General features: G+C 46.9%; 4 protein-coding genes across 8 annotated transcripts; 2 read left to right on the forward strand and 2 right to left on the reverse strand.

Moving 5' to 3' along the window:
* Positions 1-186: 186 nt before the first annotated feature.
* Positions 187-4,566, reverse strand: trpc6a (transient receptor potential cation channel, subfamily C, member 6a). Of its 3 annotated transcripts, none has more exons than XM_037268876.1 (14): positions 4,220-4,566; positions 3,826-4,142; positions 3,621-3,753; positions 3,245-3,545; positions 2,858-3,043; positions 2,631-2,795; positions 2,325-2,553; positions 2,034-2,261; positions 1,693-1,957; positions 1,422-1,617; positions 1,006-1,206; positions 743-938; positions 513-681; positions 187-460 (listed from the first exon to the last, which is right to left on the reverse strand). In XM_037268876.1, the coding sequence occupies exons 1-13, from the start codon at positions 4,321-4,323 to the stop codon at positions 554-556; spliced, it is 2,649 nt and encodes an 882-aa protein (XP_037124771.1). In that variant the 5' UTR covers positions 4,324-4,566; the 3' UTR covers positions 187-460; positions 513-553. The 3 variants fall into 3 exon arrangements, with proteins under 3 accessions (XP_037124771.1, XP_037124772.1, XP_037124770.1); XM_037268877.1 differs by having other exon boundaries at positions 187-681; positions 743-818; positions 882-938; positions 4,220-4,555; XM_037268875.1 differs by having other exon boundaries at positions 187-681.
* A 2,097-nt stretch (positions 4,567-6,663) lies between these two features.
* LOC119133264 (transcriptional coactivator YAP1-like) lies at positions 6,664-11,209 on the forward strand. Of its 2 annotated transcripts, XM_037268897.1 has the most exons (9): positions 6,664-6,877; positions 7,166-7,423; positions 7,580-7,785; positions 8,208-8,359; positions 8,874-8,975; positions 9,172-9,251; positions 9,662-9,780; positions 9,840-9,943; positions 10,007-11,209. In XM_037268897.1, the coding sequence occupies exons 2-9, from the start codon at positions 7,211-7,213 to the stop codon at positions 10,174-10,176; spliced, it is 1,146 nt and encodes a 381-aa protein (XP_037124792.1). In that variant the 5' UTR covers positions 6,664-6,877; positions 7,166-7,210; the 3' UTR covers positions 10,177-11,209. The 2 variants fall into 2 exon arrangements, with proteins under 2 accessions (XP_037124792.1, XP_037124793.1); XM_037268898.1 differs by lacking the exon at positions 8,874-8,975 and having other exon boundaries at positions 6,666-6,877.
* Positions 11,210-11,559: 350 nt separating this feature from the next.
* birc2 (baculoviral IAP repeat containing 2) lies at positions 11,560-16,458 on the forward strand. 2 transcript variants are annotated; one of them, XM_037268887.1, is made up of 12 exons: positions 11,560-11,705; positions 12,478-12,855; positions 13,005-13,285; positions 13,431-13,730; positions 13,821-14,100; positions 14,194-14,293; positions 14,362-14,440; positions 14,527-14,572; positions 14,684-14,926; positions 14,995-15,093; positions 15,171-15,326; positions 15,484-16,458. In XM_037268887.1, exons 2-12 carry the CDS (start codon positions 12,762-12,764, stop codon positions 15,717-15,719), a joined length of 1,914 nt encoding a protein of 637 aa, XP_037124782.1. In that variant the 5' UTR covers positions 11,560-11,705; positions 12,478-12,761; the 3' UTR covers positions 15,720-16,458. The 2 variants fall into 2 exon arrangements, with proteins under 2 accessions (XP_037124782.1, XP_037124781.1); XM_037268886.1 differs by lacking the exon at positions 11,560-11,705 and adding an exon at positions 11,722-11,864.
* Positions 16,459-16,490: 32 nt separating this feature from the next.
* On the reverse strand, positions 16,491-18,027 carry rpl23a (ribosomal protein L23a). Its single transcript, XM_037268911.1, has 5 exons — positions 17,902-18,027; positions 17,254-17,434; positions 16,898-17,074; positions 16,753-16,822; positions 16,491-16,558 (listed from the first exon to the last, which is right to left on the reverse strand). The coding sequence occupies exons 1-5, from the start codon at positions 17,924-17,926 to the stop codon at positions 16,544-16,546; spliced, it is 468 nt and encodes a 155-aa protein (XP_037124806.1). The 5' UTR covers positions 17,927-18,027; the 3' UTR covers positions 16,491-16,543.
* Positions 18,028-18,061: the final 34 nt, after the last annotated feature.

Consider the following 18,061-nt stretch of genomic DNA (forward strand, 5'->3'; position numbering starts at 1 on the left):
TTAGATATGCCTGGGCAGTATTATATTTCACTCAGAAATATATAAAGGTACAAATCATGCTATTTTCCTTCCATATCATCCATGTTTCGCTGCTTACTTGTGAGTTGAGTTCAATAAATGAGGTCTGTGCTGTTTACATGCAATCCAAGAACAAGTATGTCGAGTTTTTGTGCGACGAGAGGAATTTTAGACGCATGTCCTCAGGTTTTCAGTGGGCTGCGGTGAGAAGTCGCTCTTTGCGGAGGATAAAGAAAATATACCAGTGAGTATTTCATTGTCAACTATGTGGATTAACATAATGTTTTTTTTTTCTCTTGACACTGAGCCATTTCAAACACTCTTTTTCCAGACTTTCTTTCCGGAGTCATTCTGACGATGCTCAAGAAAATTGGGTAAGTTTTTATATAATATTGGTGGATGATATAATACATATAAAATACACACTCGGAACCTTTTACATATGATTCTAACGTAGCCGCTGTACTGCAAAGTTGTTTGTAGTCTTTACAAGCTGCATAAATATATTAAAAAAAAAAAATCTTAGAAAATATCATCAGGAAGATGTAGTGATGTCCCCAAGTCTCCTCATCAGCTCATCCAGCGTCTCTGTGTTCTGCGACTTCTCTTCCAAAAGCTCATAACGGAGGCTGGAGATGTCTTGCTTGATTTCCTTCAACTCGCCTAAGCAAAAGAATATTTTTGTCAAACATTTTTGTCCACTCTTTGCTAGCTGCTAGCTCACCTTCCGTGATTTCATCACTCTCCCGGTCGGCTCGAGCTTTGATGATGTAACGCTTGATCAGACGCTTCATGATTTTCTGCATACAGGAATGTTGACTATGAGCCTTGTAAAATAACAGAAACTTTTGTGGTGCCGATACCTGGTATCTGGAGGGGCGTGCGGAATCACTGAATGCTGAATCTTTCCCTCCTCCCATCTAAAATATAAAGAAGACATATTGTGACATCTCCAGGAAGTAGGATTATTGAATAGGAAGCAATCACCTTGTCAAGTTGCGTCTCAAGTTTGTCCTCCTTTTGTCCTCTCACATACTGCAGCACCAGAGACTTAACGCCTTTAGACAGGCCCAGCAATGACTTGGGACTCGGAACCAGATTGAAAGGCACAGGTAAGGTCCGTCCCTCCTCAAAGTAAGAGAACCACAGTTTGGCCCGAGCAAACTTCCACTCCACGTCGGCGTCGTCCTGGTGGAGAGAGAAATGACACTTTACTCTACTGCCACCCTCCTTATTGGGTTTAGTTTGACATATTTGCACTTGTTTTAGCTTCAATGCCATAACAAGTTTGACGAACGGCACTATTATGCGTTTAGTCGTCGTTTTCCCCCTCCCTTTAAAATCTACAATTTCTCCCCAACATAAATATTAGTGAAAGTGACTTGGCGTGTGATCCGTCAAACCTCGATCTCCTGGAAGGAGCTGTTGATCATGGCGATGAGCATGTTGAGCAGCACGATGACCATAGTGACGTTGTAAATGCCGTACAGGACGTAGCCAATGTTCTCGATGAATTTGTGTCCGTTGTTGATGACTACCGAGCGGACCTCAGACAGTCCGAATATGGCCCAGAAAAGCGTCTTGAAGCTCTCCTCCAAGCTGTTGCGTAAAAAAACCCACCACATGAATAGTTTTTAAGCAGTTTCTCAGTGGCTTGTCGAATATTCGTCTCACGTGGTGAAGGCGTCGTTCTGCTTGATGCCCAGATAGTAGGAATATAGGTTGAACATGCCGATCATGAAAGCCAGAAATACCAGCAGGAAGATGACCATGAACTTCAAAATGTCCTTAACCGTCCTGCCCAGAGAGATCTGCAGAGGCCCGAAGCTCTCGTTGGCTGGGAGGATGTAGGCGATCCTGGAGAAGCTCAGAACCACAGCCACTGCGTACAGACCCTCAGAGACTAGTTGGGGGTCTGACGGCAACCAGTGGATCCGTGCTGCAAGAAAAATCAGGGCGGGATACTGGGTTGGAATACTGGAAGTCTACATACGGAGCTGGCGAGAAAAAGTCACCAAGGGTAAAGTAGAGAATCTCTGGAGGCAACGTGGCGTTTGTCAGGTTGGTGAAATGCGCGTCTACGTAAGTCTGAGCAAAGCTGGCGTGTCTCAGGGCAGAGAAGCGACAACCGAAGGAGGCCAGGAAGATTGCCAGCATCCCAAAGTCCAGAAAGTTCCACGGTTCCACCAGGTACTCCCCTGGCCCTAGACTCCAGAGCTCCTTTACCTCGGTCCAGATCATACCTGCAGCAGGACACAAGTCGAATGTCCGGCTCCATCCAGCCATCAATTTACTTTATTGCCTACCCATGACCCATGAGATGATAAGGATCTCCATCCAGGTGAAGGGTGTTGTGGTCATGCGGTAGAGCAGCATTGGGTCCGTGTTGGGCATATTTCGGTGGGTCATGTTGGGCAACAGCGCCGTTCCTGCAAAACGGTCTGCGGCATTCAAAATCAGCAGGCCCAGGAAGATAGTGAAAGATGAAGCATGGGCCACGAACTTCATGAAGGGGCTTCTCATCACCCGCCCAACCTGGTCCGCAAAGACGGTATGATCAGAGGGAGCAAATTTGGCTTGATGGGAGTTTTGAGATGATTGGCAGAACCTACTCTACTGCACGGTGCGATCCAGTAGGCCAAAGCCAACCCCGGTAGCCCCAATGCCACGGCCAGGACCACCAGTAGTTTAATAGCGGTGGTCTGTTGCCTGAGCCCGGGCATGTTCTCGTACCAGATACTTAGCAGCTGCTGCTGACAGTTGGGATGGGCCACAAACTGAAAAAAAGGATGAGTTAGTATTACTGCGACCGATCCCTCCTAGCAGGTTCCGACCCGACCTTTTTCAATTCGTATTTGATGGCTAACTTGAGGCGTGCGAGGGACGGGCGCCCGGGCGGGTCGTAGCTGTCTTCGTCGTCCGTTCCTCCGTTCAGTATGGCCTCCACCTCCTGGGTGCTGCGGCACAGGTCCAGGAGGCCCACCACAAAGTCCTTACACTGGCTGGATAAGCGGCAATAGTCGTTCTTTGCGAGAAACCATGTGGGTTGTATCAAAACATGAGCGAGTTAAACACTTGTAGAAACTCTTATACGCACGTTAAAACAAACGTCACTCCCGAGATAAGATCGAGGCCTTTGTTGACGTTTCGGCCTCGTCAAAAGTCGTGCGTTTACTCGCTCGACTGGTGATATAGCAGAGGTTGACCGGATTATCTATGAAGGTACCTTAAACTCCTTTTCGATGTTGGCCAGCATGGCCAGCTCGTTGCTGAGCTCCAGGGCAGCCAGCACCGGATCCTCATTGGACAGGGAGAGGTAAGCCGGACTGGCCAGTCCGCGGTAGGCGTTGATTCGAGAGCGTGAGTGGCTGAAGGAGTCAAACTGTTGCTGATAGTTGCACGAGTTGCAGCCGCAGAAGTAGTCGTGCGGCGGGTCGATGCGAGCCCCTTTATTCAGAAGGGTGTGGACGATCTCAAATTCTTGGCAGTGCGCCGCCAGGATCACAGGAGTCACGTCGTGAGAGAATCTGCAGATTATTTTCCAGGTCCAAGAGCAATGACAACACCCACCAGGATCCCCCCCCCCCTCCTGTATGTCTTACCTCGTCCCGTCCTCATCATAAGCGTAGAAGTCATCCAGCATGTCCACCTGAGCGGGGCTGGCCGTCAGACGATGGTCGTCTCGGAACGAAGGGTGCGCCAGCAATGCCTCGGTGATGCGGATGTAACCCTTACCTGCAATATCCACAATGTTATTTGTCTCCTTCATGTGGTTGGATCTTGTTATTGCATTTTTTGTTGTCTTACTGATGGCCAACAGGAGGGCGTCGCCCACCCGAGCCAAGTCCGGCCACCCCAACAGCAGCTCCGTCACCTCGAGGTGCTCGTTGGCCACGGCCAACTGCAGGGCGTTCTGGCCCATGTAGTTGACCGTGTTGACGTTCAGGTGCGGCACCTGCAGCAGCATCCGCCGCACCTCGGGGATGTTGCCGTACTCGGCCGCCTCCAAGAAGCGCTGCTCCACCTCGGACGGCCCCACGGACGGTGCGGTGAACATGTGGGACGGGCCCCTCAGGGCCTGCCGGCGCTTGACGGCGCTGAGCCGAGCCAGCAGTTGGCTGTGGCTGCTCCAAAGTCATGACAAAACTATTGGTCATGTTTTACACCTTCAAGCTGCAGTCCCGAAGTTTGTGAAACTCACCCAAACGATCGGTTATCCTCGGGGAAGTCATCGGATGTCAGCAGGTTGTCGCGACTCCTGGCCCGCGGGGTGTCGGTGGCTGACGCCGCCTGCCTGTGGTTCATCCCGGGAGGAGATCAGACAAAGTGAGCTGTGAGAGTGTAGTTGGACTTTTTCCCCCCCCTCCCTTCCTTCATCGCTCCCTCCCTCTGTCCTGTTGGACTCCTTGAGAAAGAATGCATCCTTCAGGGTCCTGCTTCACTTTTATGTAGATTGGATAGGACATTTTAGTCAACTTTATTTGTGTGATGTGGGGTAACTTTTTCTTATTCAGCATCACAAAAATAAATATAATTTTAACATTTGGAATCGTCACATTCAATATGTTAACAAAAGAACATTTCATATTTGAACCTACACTGTATATGTATTATTTTAGTGTTTATTTCATCGACAGTCTCATCATTTTGAATTGTTGAAAACGTGTCGATTAGCGAAAACAACCCCCGAAATGTTCTTTTTACGTTGAGACATTGTGCAGCTATTTAAAACTGCTCTGCTGTGTGTGTGCGTGCACCGACTGACTGATAGATGATGAACAGCAGATGAGATTCCTCGGGGTCCAAATTCCCAGCAGACTTTGCTTCCTGTGTCCTCCCACCCTGCACAGATCCTTGTCCACTGTGGGAAAACGGCTTCCCATTTTTGCACATCCACAAATGCGTAGATCTGCAACGTTTAAACTGCACTTCGTTTTCTTCTGGTTACGGAGTTAATTTATGTTACAAGAGCGCCTCGTTGAGGACATAGCACCTCATGACGTCAACATGAGCGTATCTGATAAGGCCTCTGATGTGCAGATTGTGGCCCCCAGTTTCCTTTTAAGGGCCCAATGGGTGAAGATTACTCACTTTAGACTTCTTATGGCATCAAGCTTTATTAGAGGAGAGGTGTGCATGAGAATGGTGCAGGGAGGGAAGGTGTGAGAAGAACGTATGCCCATTGTCAATGTAAACACTGTAAAAGACAAGTGTATACATTGTTAATGTGCAGGCAACCACCTGGTGAGTCGGGTGCAATTTATTCAATCTCATATAGCCTAACTTCATGGAACCTAATTTAATTTAACGGAAACTAACAAGGCATTGTAATAGTTACACCAGTTGTGTGAAAACAGTTTTTTTTTTGTTGTAATACATTTCAAACTGAAATATTTACACATTATGACCCAATGATACTCACTTAAAACCCTAACGTCAAACACAAGGACGGTAAACAGCACCACCTGCTGGAGAAGAGTTGCCATAAACCAAATTGTGTTTCAATCTACAAATGACCCCAAATGGAGCACTACACGAGTTTGGGTTTAGGGGTTTCGATTATTGTGAGTTCAGAAGTTTGGGTCGCATTTGTTTTGGGTTATGGCTTAGGGTTGCAACTGCAGTTAGAATTTTTGGGGTTACGGGTATTGTGTGTTAGGGGTGATGGCATTCTCTAGAAAGACTCCTCACTCTGGAGAATAAGCTGCGCAGACGATATGTGTTTATGTGCCGGGAGCGAGACGTGATTTCCGATCATGGAAACCAGATGTGAAAGGGGAAACATGGCCGCTTGGATTTTACCCCACGACATCCACGCGTCACGTTTCCTCATTATGACAGAAAAGACGCCTCCTGCAGGGTCAGAGCAATTTCTTCCCTAAACTGGGCTGTTAAAACGGGAAGCAGGGAGAACATTCCGGAGTCCAGATGGAGACGCTCACCTCCTTGGAAAAGAAAACAAGTGAATGAAAGATGGCGAATGCTGTGGAATGTGCACCAAGTGCAAGTCGACAGGGGCCACAGATTAGGGGGCCCCACAAACACGGGGCGGGGGACAGGGGTGCACAACTACATGTGTCCTTTGTTATACGGTGGATGAGCCCCAGCTGTTAGCTTAGCATTAGCCCATGGACTAATGGCAATGGCAAACACGGAGTCAAACTCTAGCTAATTATAAGATTACTGTAAAAAAAATCCTCCCATCCGTCGTAATTATAGGCAGTTGGAGCAAAATGTTTAACAAGAATAAAATGGTGCGCGAGGTTTTTTTCTTTTTCTTCCCCCCCCATAACCCACAGTGTGCAGTACGCGTGCGCTCCACGAGGAGGCGCACACCGTCTGTGTGGTTCACTCATACCGGGCAGATGTTTCCTTTTAGTGCAACTTAAATCAAAATAAAATATTGAATTAAAAACGTTCCGTTTTGACTTGAATGTTGCAAGTCTTTAGGATGACATCAGGGGGGTTTGTTTGTCGGGTTCCAAAGCTATTTCTTACTTGTGTTTCTGTTTTCGCCTAAAAATGGCACTATATTATATCATTTGTTGTGTGTATTAGGTGCAACTGTGGTGAAATTTGATATTTTTAGTGCGAATGGCCGCACAGGTTTGGTGCAGCGGCGACTTTAAAGGCTGCAACCCCGCCCATGCGCACTATCGCAGGAACGTGGATGTGCACGCGCGCGCACACGCACAAAAGTTTGGATTTGTCGTCGTGATTTGTTCCACGCACTTTGTTCCACTTCAAGCTGCGTGGATTTCTTTCTCGAGGAGTCGTGGGATTCTGTTGTAGTTTTATTCTCGCCACTGAGCGTGGATTTTGACGAAAGGAGTGGGGGAGACGGTCTGTCTGCGTGAAGGTATGTGGAAGGCATGTTGTGTGCACTTTTCCCTATTTTTTTTCCCCCCACGCACCCGCGCGCTTTCTCGCGTGTTGATTGCGTGTTTCTAAATAACTTTCAGAAGTTCTGGTGAAGTTAAGCTGGGGTGTGGGGGGACAAGAGGAAAGTGGGGGAGTAGTGTAAACAATCCGAGCACCACGTCACGCATTGTCTTGGAAGTTTTGCACCCCCCCACACACACAACCCACACACACACACACCACAACGGCGTCCACGCGTATTCTTAATGTCAGATGTGGTTTGCAGCTTTTTGTTATTGTCAATCGTGTGAACCACAAAAAAGGCCCCCACATGGACGGGCACCGCGTCGGCGGCAGCGCGCCCCCGGCCGGCCAGCAAGTGGTGCACGTCCGCGGCGACTCCCAGAGCGAGTTGGAGGCCCTGTTCAGCGCCGTCATGAACCCGGCCAAGGCCGCCCAGCAGCCTGCCTCGCTGCCCATGAGGATGCGGAAGCTCCCTGACTCCTTCTTCAAACCGCCCGACCCCCGGACGCACTCCAGACAGGTATGGAAGTGTTCCAAAACTTTCTTGAAACCCGGATGACGTCTTTCTTGTCATTCAAGTGTAAAAATAAGTTGTCTAAACTCTAGACAATTTTACATTGGCTGTTCTGCTTCTTTCAAAACAAGCATCTGATGTATTGCCCGTTTTTCCCGTCAGGCCAGCTCGGACGGTGGCGCGTGCGCGTCCCTCACGCCTCACCACGTGCGTGCCCATTCCTCACCCGCCTCACTACCCGTCAACATGCCCGACGCAGCGACCGTGGCCGCAGCCGTGGCGGCAGCGGCCGTCATCCCCGATGACATGCCGCTCCCGCACGGCTGGGAGATGGCCAAGACGCCGACCGGGCAACGATACTTTCTCAAGTAAGAGCAGCTTTACGCTCCCTGAAGCCCTGATCTAGTCTTCCTAGGCAACCTCATTGTTAACCCTAAACCCCAACACAGTTTCGAAACTGTACTCTGAAACCCAAATCCTGTCTTGAAACCCAATTTTAAACCCTAGGCCTGTTTTGGAACCATTACCTGGCCCCTTAATGCGGTCTTGAAACCCCACATTTGAAGCACGAAACATTTTTGAAACACTGTCCCGAAAAAGGACCATCATCCGCAACAAAGTAAAACAACTTAAAGGTGCAAAATGGAAAGTTGTTGTTGTGACTTGTGAGTTTCTTACACGTGTGCGCATGCACCTACACTTTTGTTGTCGTACTGGTCAATCCAGTCCCGCTCCTTCTAGTCATTGTTCTAACTTGCTGTGTACGTGCGTATTTGTGTTGTGTCTCCAGCCACCTGGACAAGACCACCACCTGGCATGACCCCCGCCTGACACAACTCCAGTCTGCCGCCCCGCCGCACCCCGGCCCGTCCCCGGTCCACGCCCACTCCCTTAGCAACCCGGCCACGGCCAACACGCCGCCGAGCTGCAATCCAGATGCAGGTATTATTTATAAATACTTGCATTAAGTGCTTAATTCGGTGCCAGCCATTTTCAGGTCTTCCTTCACCCCACCCCCGCCACTTGAAGAAAAACAACAAAACAAAATAACATCAATCAGTAGAGCCTACCAAAGAAAATAAATGTGTATGGAATGCTAGCGAGCTAGCTCCAGCCATAACGAATCGAATCGCAATCCCACTGCAATCATTGCATTTTAAAATGGTTGATACGAGAATTATATTGAATAGTCTTCAACACAAGTTGATATAATTCTCGATAATGCTCTTTTGGGGTGGGGGGGGGGGGTTGTTGGCTATTAGCCAAACGGTCTCTTTTTGTGAAGTGAGTTCACTGTCCCCATCTCCGCTCGTATGTCAAGGTTAGCCTGACTCCTATCTTGTCGTTTAGCTGGGTCTTTTTTATTTTTACCCACAATCCTTTGCTCAGAGGACATAAAAAAGGGGCTCCGATTGTGCGTCTTCTCCTGCTCATGTGTGCTCTCGCTGCTGTTCAGGTGGGCTGCCTGAAGGCTGGGAGCGGGCCGCCACTGCCGAAGGGGACGTGTACTACATCGATCACGTAAATAAGAGCACCACGTGGCTCCACCCGCGTCTAGGTAGCGCCGCCACAGTCCAGTATTATTTGGGGGAGGGTGTGGGCTTCTGCACAGGTGCTTGTTTGTCCACTAACATCACCGCAACCGGGAAGATCGCAAAAAAACAAATCAAAGAAAACTGTCGACTTGGACCTCAAGGACATCAATGAAAATGTTTTTAGTTATTTTGTTGCATGTTTTTTTGTGTGTGTTACAGGCCTCCTAAGCTTGGTCATGCAGCAGCGGAAGGAGAAAGAAAGACTGCGATGCAAGCAACAAATGCAGCTCAAGACGCAGGTGATTATAACTGACAGGCAAGACTCTGCAAACGTTTATTTATCCATGAGGAGCCATTCAGCATGGCGCAGTTATCGGCACATGTTTACAACATAAGTACATAATGGTGTCATGAAAAAGTGCAAAAGTGTGTGCATTCGTGGAATCTTTCCATTGATTTACAGGATGTATTGACATGAATGCACTGATATGCTCATTACATGTCATTTACCACTTGTGTTGCACGAGCTCCCTCTAGTGGTATGTAAAAGAAACACTGCCCAAGTACCGTTCAGTTGATGAATTTGACCTCTGTACAGTTTATTAGTATTGAATCGTTATGTGTGATCTCCCACAGGCTGTTTCAAAACCTAAGACACACCAAATATAAGGCTAGATTGTGTCAAATGTGACATGCATGTGTTGTGTAGGACATATCTGGAGGAGGAAGCAACCAGATGTCGGCAGCCGTTGATCTTGACAGGAACACGCTTGCCCCACCTGTGGATGTCAGGATTCGAGCGCCCACCTATGAACCCACGCTGAACGGGTGAGTGTCAACATCATCATTATCATGTGATGTTTTGTTTATTATTTGTTCCGTCGCAGCGGCGCTCACTCTCGCAATGAAAGCACCGACAGCGGCCTGAGCGTCAGCAGCCTGCCACGCTCATCCGACCTGGCACTCGCTTCTGTGGACCACATGGACACCGGTAATGCTCAGTGCTCAATAGAATCAAAACGGCTCAAATGCTAACATGCAAACCGTGTCGTAGGTGAGTGCGTCGAGTCGCCGACTTTACAGGACTCGATGCCCGTGATGAACGAGAACGAAGAGCTGATGCCCTGCATCCCAGAGGGTCTGAGTTCAGACCTCCTGATGGACATGGAGACGGTCCTGTCCGGCTCACACATGGACAGGGACAGCCTGCTCACCTGGCTATAGAGACACCATTTTGTGTCCTCTTCGAGAAGACTTTGTGTGGATTGTTGACACTAACACGACAGAGGACTTCATTTGCCAACACGTGACCAACGCCCAATGCTACCCTCCTTGGCACCCTTGAAGTAATCTCGCCTCAGGTGGTAAGATGCCGGAATTCTTCCTTTTTTGGGGGCTTTTGGAAGAATCCACATGGTCAACGGCCATATGTATTATGCTGAAGCCCATTTGAAAGTCAGTTTTTCACAATGAAAATCGACAAAATGACCAGAAGTAATCCACAAGGTCAGAAATGATACACAGTCACAATACTTGAGTCATATTCTTCATGCAATGGCTCTTCATACCTGTTATCCATAATAGTCACCACATTGCACAGTCGAAATAAAACAGCCAGAAATAATCCACAAAAGATTCATAACTGCCACCTTGCACAAAATAGCAGAATGCAGAAACACTAATAATACACAGTAAAAAAAAAAAAAAAAATCTTGAAATGAAGGGAAGGTGTTAAAGCATTTATCTAGTGAAGTAATAGTAAGCATTTAACGTAAAATATGTTGACTATTGTGGTTTCTCATACTGAGAGCCGTTCCTGATGTTTCCTTCACCCAATGAGCCACACCAGAGGGTTGAAAGATTAGGAACGGCTAAGGAAGCAAATGCACTGTTCTTAATATTATGGTTTAGCCTTCTTGTGTGGGATTTTAGGAGACGGCCATTTTAAAGTTACAATTAAAGGTACTACAGTACAACCTTTTATCTTGCCAATAAGCAGCAAATGAAGACTTTTTTTAAGGTTGCTTAATGGAGCATCAAAATTATAAATGTTGCGGTGTGTGTGATTTAAAAAAAAATATATGTATATTTACATGTATCGCTCATACCCTTTCTGTCCAACACAAGTTTATTTATCTTAGGATGATGCATGACACTCCCTGTTCTATGAATTTATGTGTAACATAAGCTTTATCTATTTACAGAGTTTTGTACCTTTTTATGCATGCGCTTTATGTATACATTTATTCTCACTAATTGTTTGAAATACATAATAAACATTTAATAAATAAAAACCATGGAGGTATTTCTTCAAAATAGTTTTATAATATTTTAAAAAAAAACACGAAGTAGATTGTGCACGAGTGTGTGTGTGTGTGTGGTTTTTTAACCTTTGCCTCAGCTGGCTATTGTAGAACTGAAAGGGGATTTTGTATTTTTCATGTACACCCGACTTGAAATGAATAATAACGCTGAATAATAAGTTTCGATGACTCGTAGCATTCACGTGTTTTTGAGTTACTTTTCGTCTTTTTTTTGTTAAATTAGCCTTTTACTCTTATTGTACAAAATAAAACGACTGTACAATCTGGGGGTGAATTTAATTGGCACTCGTTTTTTGGGATAGTGTATTTGAAAAACATGATCGTTGAGTTCACTTTCGCTCGAACCCGGAAGTGGCCTAGCTAGATTGTCAGTTAGCAGCTCGATGCTATCGGGACTTTCCGCAGCCTGACTCATAGACGTAACCCGCGGTGAGTGTCCCGACAGCCGTGGGACTTTTCATAGTTTGACGTATTTTTTTACCACCCCCATAACATATTACAACATTCGTTGTACTCTTATCGGTAAACCCACCCCTGAGCTCGCGGTAGCTAGTAGCGTTAGCAGGGTATTTTCTCGTTACAGCGAACGTGAGTGTTGTACTTTTATTTTTACGTGTTATTAAATTGTACAATCAGTCAATTTCTCCCATGAAATACTGAAAATGATTATTCAGCAAATATTTTTGAACGGTTGGATACAAATGGAAACGTTTCTACACGTCAAAGAGGAACCGATTTGAGCATTTTGTTAGGAAAATCTCACACAATTCCCCTTTAATTTGACATTTTTTCCACTCAAACGTATGTATTGACAGGGTATATGGTCTTTAAACGATGTTAATGTGGCACATTGATCAAACAATATCAGGCTGGTTTGATATTAACTTTAGTGTATGATAGACTCCCACAATTCAATTTGAAGTTCCTGTTTCATTTTGGACGAAACATTAACAACTCCACTATCTCGTGATACCATGTATTTTCACTCAAAGGCAGCAATTTATTTTTCACTGAACTTTGTGTAGATTTCCTGTTTTATTGCAATATAAGCTCTAACTTCTTTGTAGAGGCGTGGCATCTCCATTAACGGTCACTTGTCCTTTCGTAATGACAGGAGTCACAGGACATATTTAAAACTGATAATGTGAGTCTTGATCACATGAATTCACATGATTTGACACTTGATCTTGTATTTCCCCAGGTGCTGAAGGAGGGGGGAGAGGTTTGAAATATAATTTTTTTAATACATATATATCTATATATATAGATATATAGCTATATCTATATATGTAGATATATAGTTTTTTTTTTCTTTGATCATCGGAACCATTTTGTTTAATTGAGGATGGAAAGACGCACTGCACCGGCTTTTGGCTCATCAGTTAAATTTTTACTGTCTGCTCTTTCTGAGTGAGCCATTTCAAACATCTTCCTCTCACGAGGGGCACCTCCAACGGCCTACTTGTCTTGTTCATCCCAAAAACCATGGACACTCTGGTTCAACTGAAGAACAATCAATTTTTGATGAGCCTCTGTCGCAGCGGACCCCCGCCTGACCTGCAGTATGACAACTCCTCAGGTAGCTCACCTCAAAAAGCCTTTCGCTAAATCCTTGATATTGAACAAATGCTCTTCAGATGTTTCCTTATGGGTTTTTTTTCTGAAAGAAAATGGTGTATTCTCTTGAATGAAATGAATTGTTGACTTAAAAAAGGTCCCGTCCCGCAGAACTCTTCCGCATCTCCACCTTCGCCCGCTTCCCGGCGTCGGCCGTCAGTGAGCGCAGCCTTGCGCGCGCCGGCTGGTTCTACACGGGCGTGGGGGACCGCGTGCAGTGCTTCCGCTGCAACGTGACGGCCGAGGGCTGGCTGGCGGGCGATTGTCCCGCCGAGAAGCACCGGCAGCTGTCGCCGTCCTGCCCCTTTGTGCAGAGTCTGCCGTCCGCCGCCAACCTGCTCTCCTCCTCGCACTCGGCCTTCTCGCCTCTCCGTGTCGCCACCATCGTACCGGTAAGGTACCCGCTCACCTACAGTTTTGTTATGATATTTTATTCTAACATTTTACTTGCCAGATATTTTAAAACATTCGTTTTGATTTCAACATTATCTTAAATATAGTTTCTCTAGGATATTTATTTGTTTCTTTTGCTTTTAGCTTCCTGGTCCAGCTGCACCGAACCCAGCGGCAGGTCCAGGCGAGGAGCCGGCGGGATACCTGAACATGGGCTTCTCGGGGCCGCCGCCGCCTTCTAGCCCGCTGAGCTCCCGCGGCGTGGAGGACATGTCGCACCAGCGGCCCGCCTGCCACAACCCGGCCATGCGGCGTGAGCAGGATCGCCTGGACTCGTTCCACACATGGACGCTGTCCACCATCACGCCGGCTGAGCTGGCCAAGGCCGGCTTCTACTTCCTCGGGCTAGGCGACCACGTGGCCTGTTTCAGCTGTGGCGGGCAGGTGCGCTCACACAGAGACCAAACCGTGTGATTTATTTCTTTTTTGCTTCAATGAGTTGCAAGTTGTTGCCAACCGCGCGTCATCTTACAGCTGAGCAACTGGGAGCCGGGCGATCGCGCCTCGTCGGAGCACCAGCGCCACTACCCCAACTGCCGCTTTGTGCGAGGCGACCGCACTGACAACGTGTCACTGGCAGGGCCGGCGCCGCCCTTGTCGTCGTCATCCTCGCAGTTGTCGTCCGCCGCCCTCAACAACGTGTCCAACCCGTCCATGCGGCAGAGTGACGAGCGGCTGCTCACCTTTGTCAACTGGCCCACGCGCATCCCCGTCAGGCCCGAACAGCTGGCCAAAGCCGGATTCTACTATGTCGGTGAGTCAACAGCGATTAGTTTACTATTTTTTTTCCCCCAAGAAAATTTCCGAAATACTTTCCTCTGGAAAAAAAATAAAATTATGCGCTAAGGTCGCAACGATGACGTGAAGTGCTTCTGCTGTGATGGAGGTTTGCGCTGCTGGGAGTCAGGAGACGATCCCTGGGTGGAACACGCAAAATGGTTTCCACGGTAATGGAAATAACTCACGATAATTGTGAATGTTGAGCCAGCAAATAAATGTTGTGGTTGCTGTTCAGGTGTGAATATTTGCTGCAGGAGAAAGGTCAAGAATTTGTGCATCAGATTCAGGCGCGCTTCCCTCGACTTTTTGAGCAGGTTTTATTGCCAAAGCACCAATATCTCTTTTTTTTCAAATTTAAATCTACAAATCGCTCATGGTCCGTGTTTGTTTCCCCCAAAAGCTTCTGACAAACGGAGACAGCAGCAGAGAGTTTGTGGATCCACCAGGTGAGTTTGAACTGTCCTTCAACAAAGCGAAGAATCTTTTGTCATTTTTAAGTTTATTTTTGGAGACTTAAGCCAGCTTTTATCAATAATTGCTTTTATTTTCTGTGTCAGTTGTGCATCTGGGCCCGGGCGACGAGCGTTGCGAGGACGCGGTGATGATGAACACGCCGGTCATCAAGTCGGCCCTGGAAATGGGCTTCGAGCGTAGCCTGGTCAAGCAGACGGTGCAGAGCAAGATCCTCAGCAGCGGTGAGAACTACCGCACCGTCCAAGAACTGGTCTCGGACCTGCTCAGCGCCGAGGATCAGAAGAGGGAGGAGGAGCGAGAGATGATGGCCGAGGCTATGGCGTCGGGTACGTCGCCCGGAACACTGTTCTGAGTCCTCTCAGTTGAACGTACATCATTGTACGTTTTCCTCCAGACGGTTTCACGTTTGTCAAGCGACACCAGGCGGCTCTGGTGCAGCGGCTCAAGAGCGTGGAGCCTGTCTCGGAACATCTCAGAGAGCAAAATGTGCTAAGTACGTAAATGTGACGCTAAGACCAATGACCATCTGGGAAATTACGCCCATGATTATTATGTTCGTCGTATGCGCAGGCGCCGAGGAATACAGCGGGCTTCAGGCGCAGACGTCGCCGCAGCAGCAGACGGCTCGTCTCATCGAGCTGGTCCTCACGAAAGGCAACGCGGCCGCAGAGGTTTTTCGCAACTGGATCCAAAAGAACGACGTGCATCTGCTAAGAGAGCTCATGGGTACAAAAATACCATCGGTGGATAGAATAAGTTAACACACCCAAATGTCTGTCCAACTTTTTTTTTTTCTTTTAACAACACAAAAACAGGGGTGGCTAAAATGTCTCTATCCACTGTGCATGTTCTCTGCTACACTATAGTGATATTTGTTTTTTAGCTCAGTCCAACGAAGCAGCATCTCCTAGCCAAGACCTGTCGGGTCTTCCCATGGAGGAGCAACTGCGGCGTCTCCAGGAGGAGCGAACGTGCAAAGTGTGCATGGACAAGGAGGTCAACATCGTCTTCATCCCGTGCGGACACCTGGTGGTGTGCAAGGACTGCGCCCCGTCCCTACGCAAGTGTCCCATCTGTCGAGGCTTGGTCAAAGGCACGGTGCGCACCTTTCTCTCATAAAACCGCCGTGGTCTTGAGTTATGTCATTGATGAATGTAACACACAGCTTGCTAGTTGCTACAAAAGCTCCTCACACACCACATCTATAAATATGATAATCACTACTCATGCCTTGTGTTGAAAGTGACTGTCTTTAAGAATCACTCGGCTTAAGCAAATTAACGCATTCATGGTTTCAGTTTAGACCAGGCATGTCCAAAGTCTAGCCTGACAACTTTGCATTACTTATATATCCTGTTTAAAATGTTCATGAGGCAAAAATTATTTGATATTCATATAAATTAAAGGTATTTCATAGTTTGTTCAATGTTATCTGACTCTTCAGATATGAATGAAAGGCAGAATTTGCGTTTTTAGGGTTGTTCACGTCTGCCTGAGTGGCTTGTATTTGGTTATTTTGTCATAAAGACATTTGTGACAATGAAAATGGTTTTATAACAGTGTGTATTTGCACAACATTTTTGTAGTTAAAAAATGTCCGAAAAAACGATTGGCCCCCGGGTCCCTTCACTTTATCAATTCTGGCCCTTGTTGCAAAAGGTTTCGACACCCCTGGCTTAAGACAGTCACTTTCAGACACTTTGAGTAAGCCTCGACACCAGCGCAACTAACTGCTTTCAAGCAACAAAACTTAATCCAAAATCACCCAGGTGAAAGGTTAAATGAAATAGAAGGGTTGTCTGAGAATGAGAATAGATGGAAACTGATTTCTATCAACAAAATAAACAATGATTTTGAATAATGTGTTATGAATACAAAGAGCAGACCATATTCATGTTTGGTTTATACAAATATTTATTAGCCCACAAGTCTCTTCCACCATTTTAGATGATTCCAATCTGTAAAATATAAAGAAAAAAGGTCGCATTAGATGAGGAAACAAAATGGTTACTGGTTGCAATGGCAAAGATTTGTCCTGGCATCAGTGGTTCCTTTGAAATGCAATCACTAACATTCAGAATTGGTTTAGCATCATATGCATGGGACTGATTCTCATAATTGAACCTTTTTCAAAGAATTGACTCAAACTTGCCTTGTTTGCAACGTCCAACGCGTCATAGTCTGGCGCCAGGCGGACGTACGCCTTCTTCTCGCCGTCCGGCCTGCAAGGAAACCGCTATGATTTAAAAATCTGTCTTGCGGCACCCTTTCATAAAACGCAGTGTGAACGTACGCACCTGATGAGCGTGTTGACTTTGGAGACGTCGATGTCGTAGAGTTTTCTGACGGCGTGTTTGATCTGGTGCTTGTTGGCCTTGACGGCTACAATGAACACCAGCGTGTTGTTGTCCTCGATCTTCTTCATGGCTGACTCGGTGGTCAGTGGGTACTTGATGATGGCATAATGATCCAACCTGGACAATATTGGACATTTCTTAGTGCTGCAAATCTCTCGAGCAACATGTTGAGCATGACTTTGGTCATCTTATCATTGGTGCATCAGTCGTTATAAAAGCTGGACACATGGCATGTTCATACTTTGATCGCTATTCAGCATCACTTGCACCTTTGTCACCATAAGGGAGAGTCTTACTTGTTTCTGCGGGGGGCGCTCTTGCGGGGGTACTTGGGCTGCCGGCGCAGACGGAGGGTCTTGGGACGATGGAAGGTGGGAGAAGTCCTGATTTTCTTTTTCTTATGGCTGTGGACGCCTTTGAGAACGGCTTTCTTGGCCTTCAGAGCCTTCGATTTGACCTCCGTCTTGACGGGAACCGCTAGAATGTTAAAGGAACGGCATGCGATATTAAATAACCTGTTGAAAGTCACATGAACATTTTATTTACTGGTGCTCGTCAGCAAACGATTTTGTTCAGATAGCATGCTTAGTCTTGTGAAGCTAATATGATAATCTTAATGATAAACAACCATTACTACGCCTAAAATCGACAACTAGAATAAACGCGATGCAAATACTGACCATAAGATAATCGGGGAAATCTTTCGACATAATGACTAAATAGTCAGATCGGTACTATTAGCTTAGCCTTGGAGTAGCCGAGCATGTCCCGGCAGACGCAGAGCGGTAAACTCGCACGCGTTAACAAGGTTGCGGGCCTTTAGTTGGCATACGTGGGAAGTAATCATGAAGACTTTTGTTTTCTTGTTGTCTTTGGTATGTCGATGTGCCCTAAAAGCCACATGTTTGCCGAAATTTGACACATTAAAGTGTTCAGACACGAACCTGCCTTCTTCACCTTCGGTGCCATGTTGGGGAAAGGAAGTTAAAGTGGGGTTTCCAGCGCTATAATGCAAGGGCGAGATAAAGTGCCGCGATATTTGGGCTGTGGTGAGACTTACACGTCATCGCTATCGCGTGCAGGCGGTGGCTTTGACTTGCTGTG

This window comes from Syngnathus acus, chromosome 14, assembly GCF_901709675.1.
Source record: "Syngnathus acus chromosome 14, fSynAcu1.2, whole genome shotgun sequence".
Taxonomy (NCBI): Eukaryota; Metazoa; Chordata; class Actinopteri; order Syngnathiformes; family Syngnathidae; genus Syngnathus; species Syngnathus acus.

Coding starts and splice junctions, on each gene's coding strand:
- trpc6a (XM_037268876.1), bottom strand. CDS start 4,323: ATGAACCACAGGCAGGCGGCGTCAGCCACCGACACCCCGCGGGCCAGG. Junction 3,044..3,244: donor ACATCGAAAAGGAGTTTAAG/GTACCTTCATAG, acceptor TTTCTCGCAAAG/AACGACTATTGCCGCTTATC. Junction 2,262..2,324: donor TATCATCTCATGGGTCATGG/GTAGGCAATAAA, acceptor GTCCTGCTGCAG/GTATGATCTGGACCGAGGTA.
- LOC119133264 (XM_037268897.1), top strand. CDS start 7,211: ATGGACGGGCACCGCGTCGGCGGCAGCGCGCCCCCGGCCGGCCAGCAA. Junction 8,976..9,171: donor GTGGCTCCACCCGCGTCTAG/GTAGCGCCGCCA, acceptor TGTGTGTTACAG/GCCTCCTAAGCTTGGTCATG. Junction 9,781..9,839: donor TATGAACCCACGCTGAACGG/GTGAGTGTCAAC, acceptor GTTCCGTCGCAG/CGGCGCTCACTCTCGCAATG.
- birc2 (XM_037268887.1), top strand. CDS start 12,762: ATGGACACTCTGGTTCAACTGAAGAACAATCAATTTTTGATGAGCCTC. Junction 14,573..14,683: donor AGAGTTTGTGGATCCACCAG/GTGAGTTTGAAC, acceptor TTTCTGTGTCAG/TTGTGCATCTGGGCCCGGGC. Junction 14,927..14,994: donor GGCCGAGGCTATGGCGTCGG/GTACGTCGCCCG, acceptor GTTTTCCTCCAG/ACGGTTTCACGTTTGTCAAG.
- rpl23a (XM_037268911.1), bottom strand. CDS start 17,926: ATGGCACCGAAGGTGAAGAAGGCAG. Junction 17,435..17,901: donor ACCGAAGGTGAAGAAGGCAG/GTTCGTGTCTGA, acceptor TTAACATTCTAG/CGGTTCCCGTCAAGACGGAG. Junction 16,823..16,897: donor AAAGTCAACACGCTCATCAG/GTGCGTACGTTC, acceptor GTTTCCTTGCAG/GCCGGACGGCGAGAAGAAGG.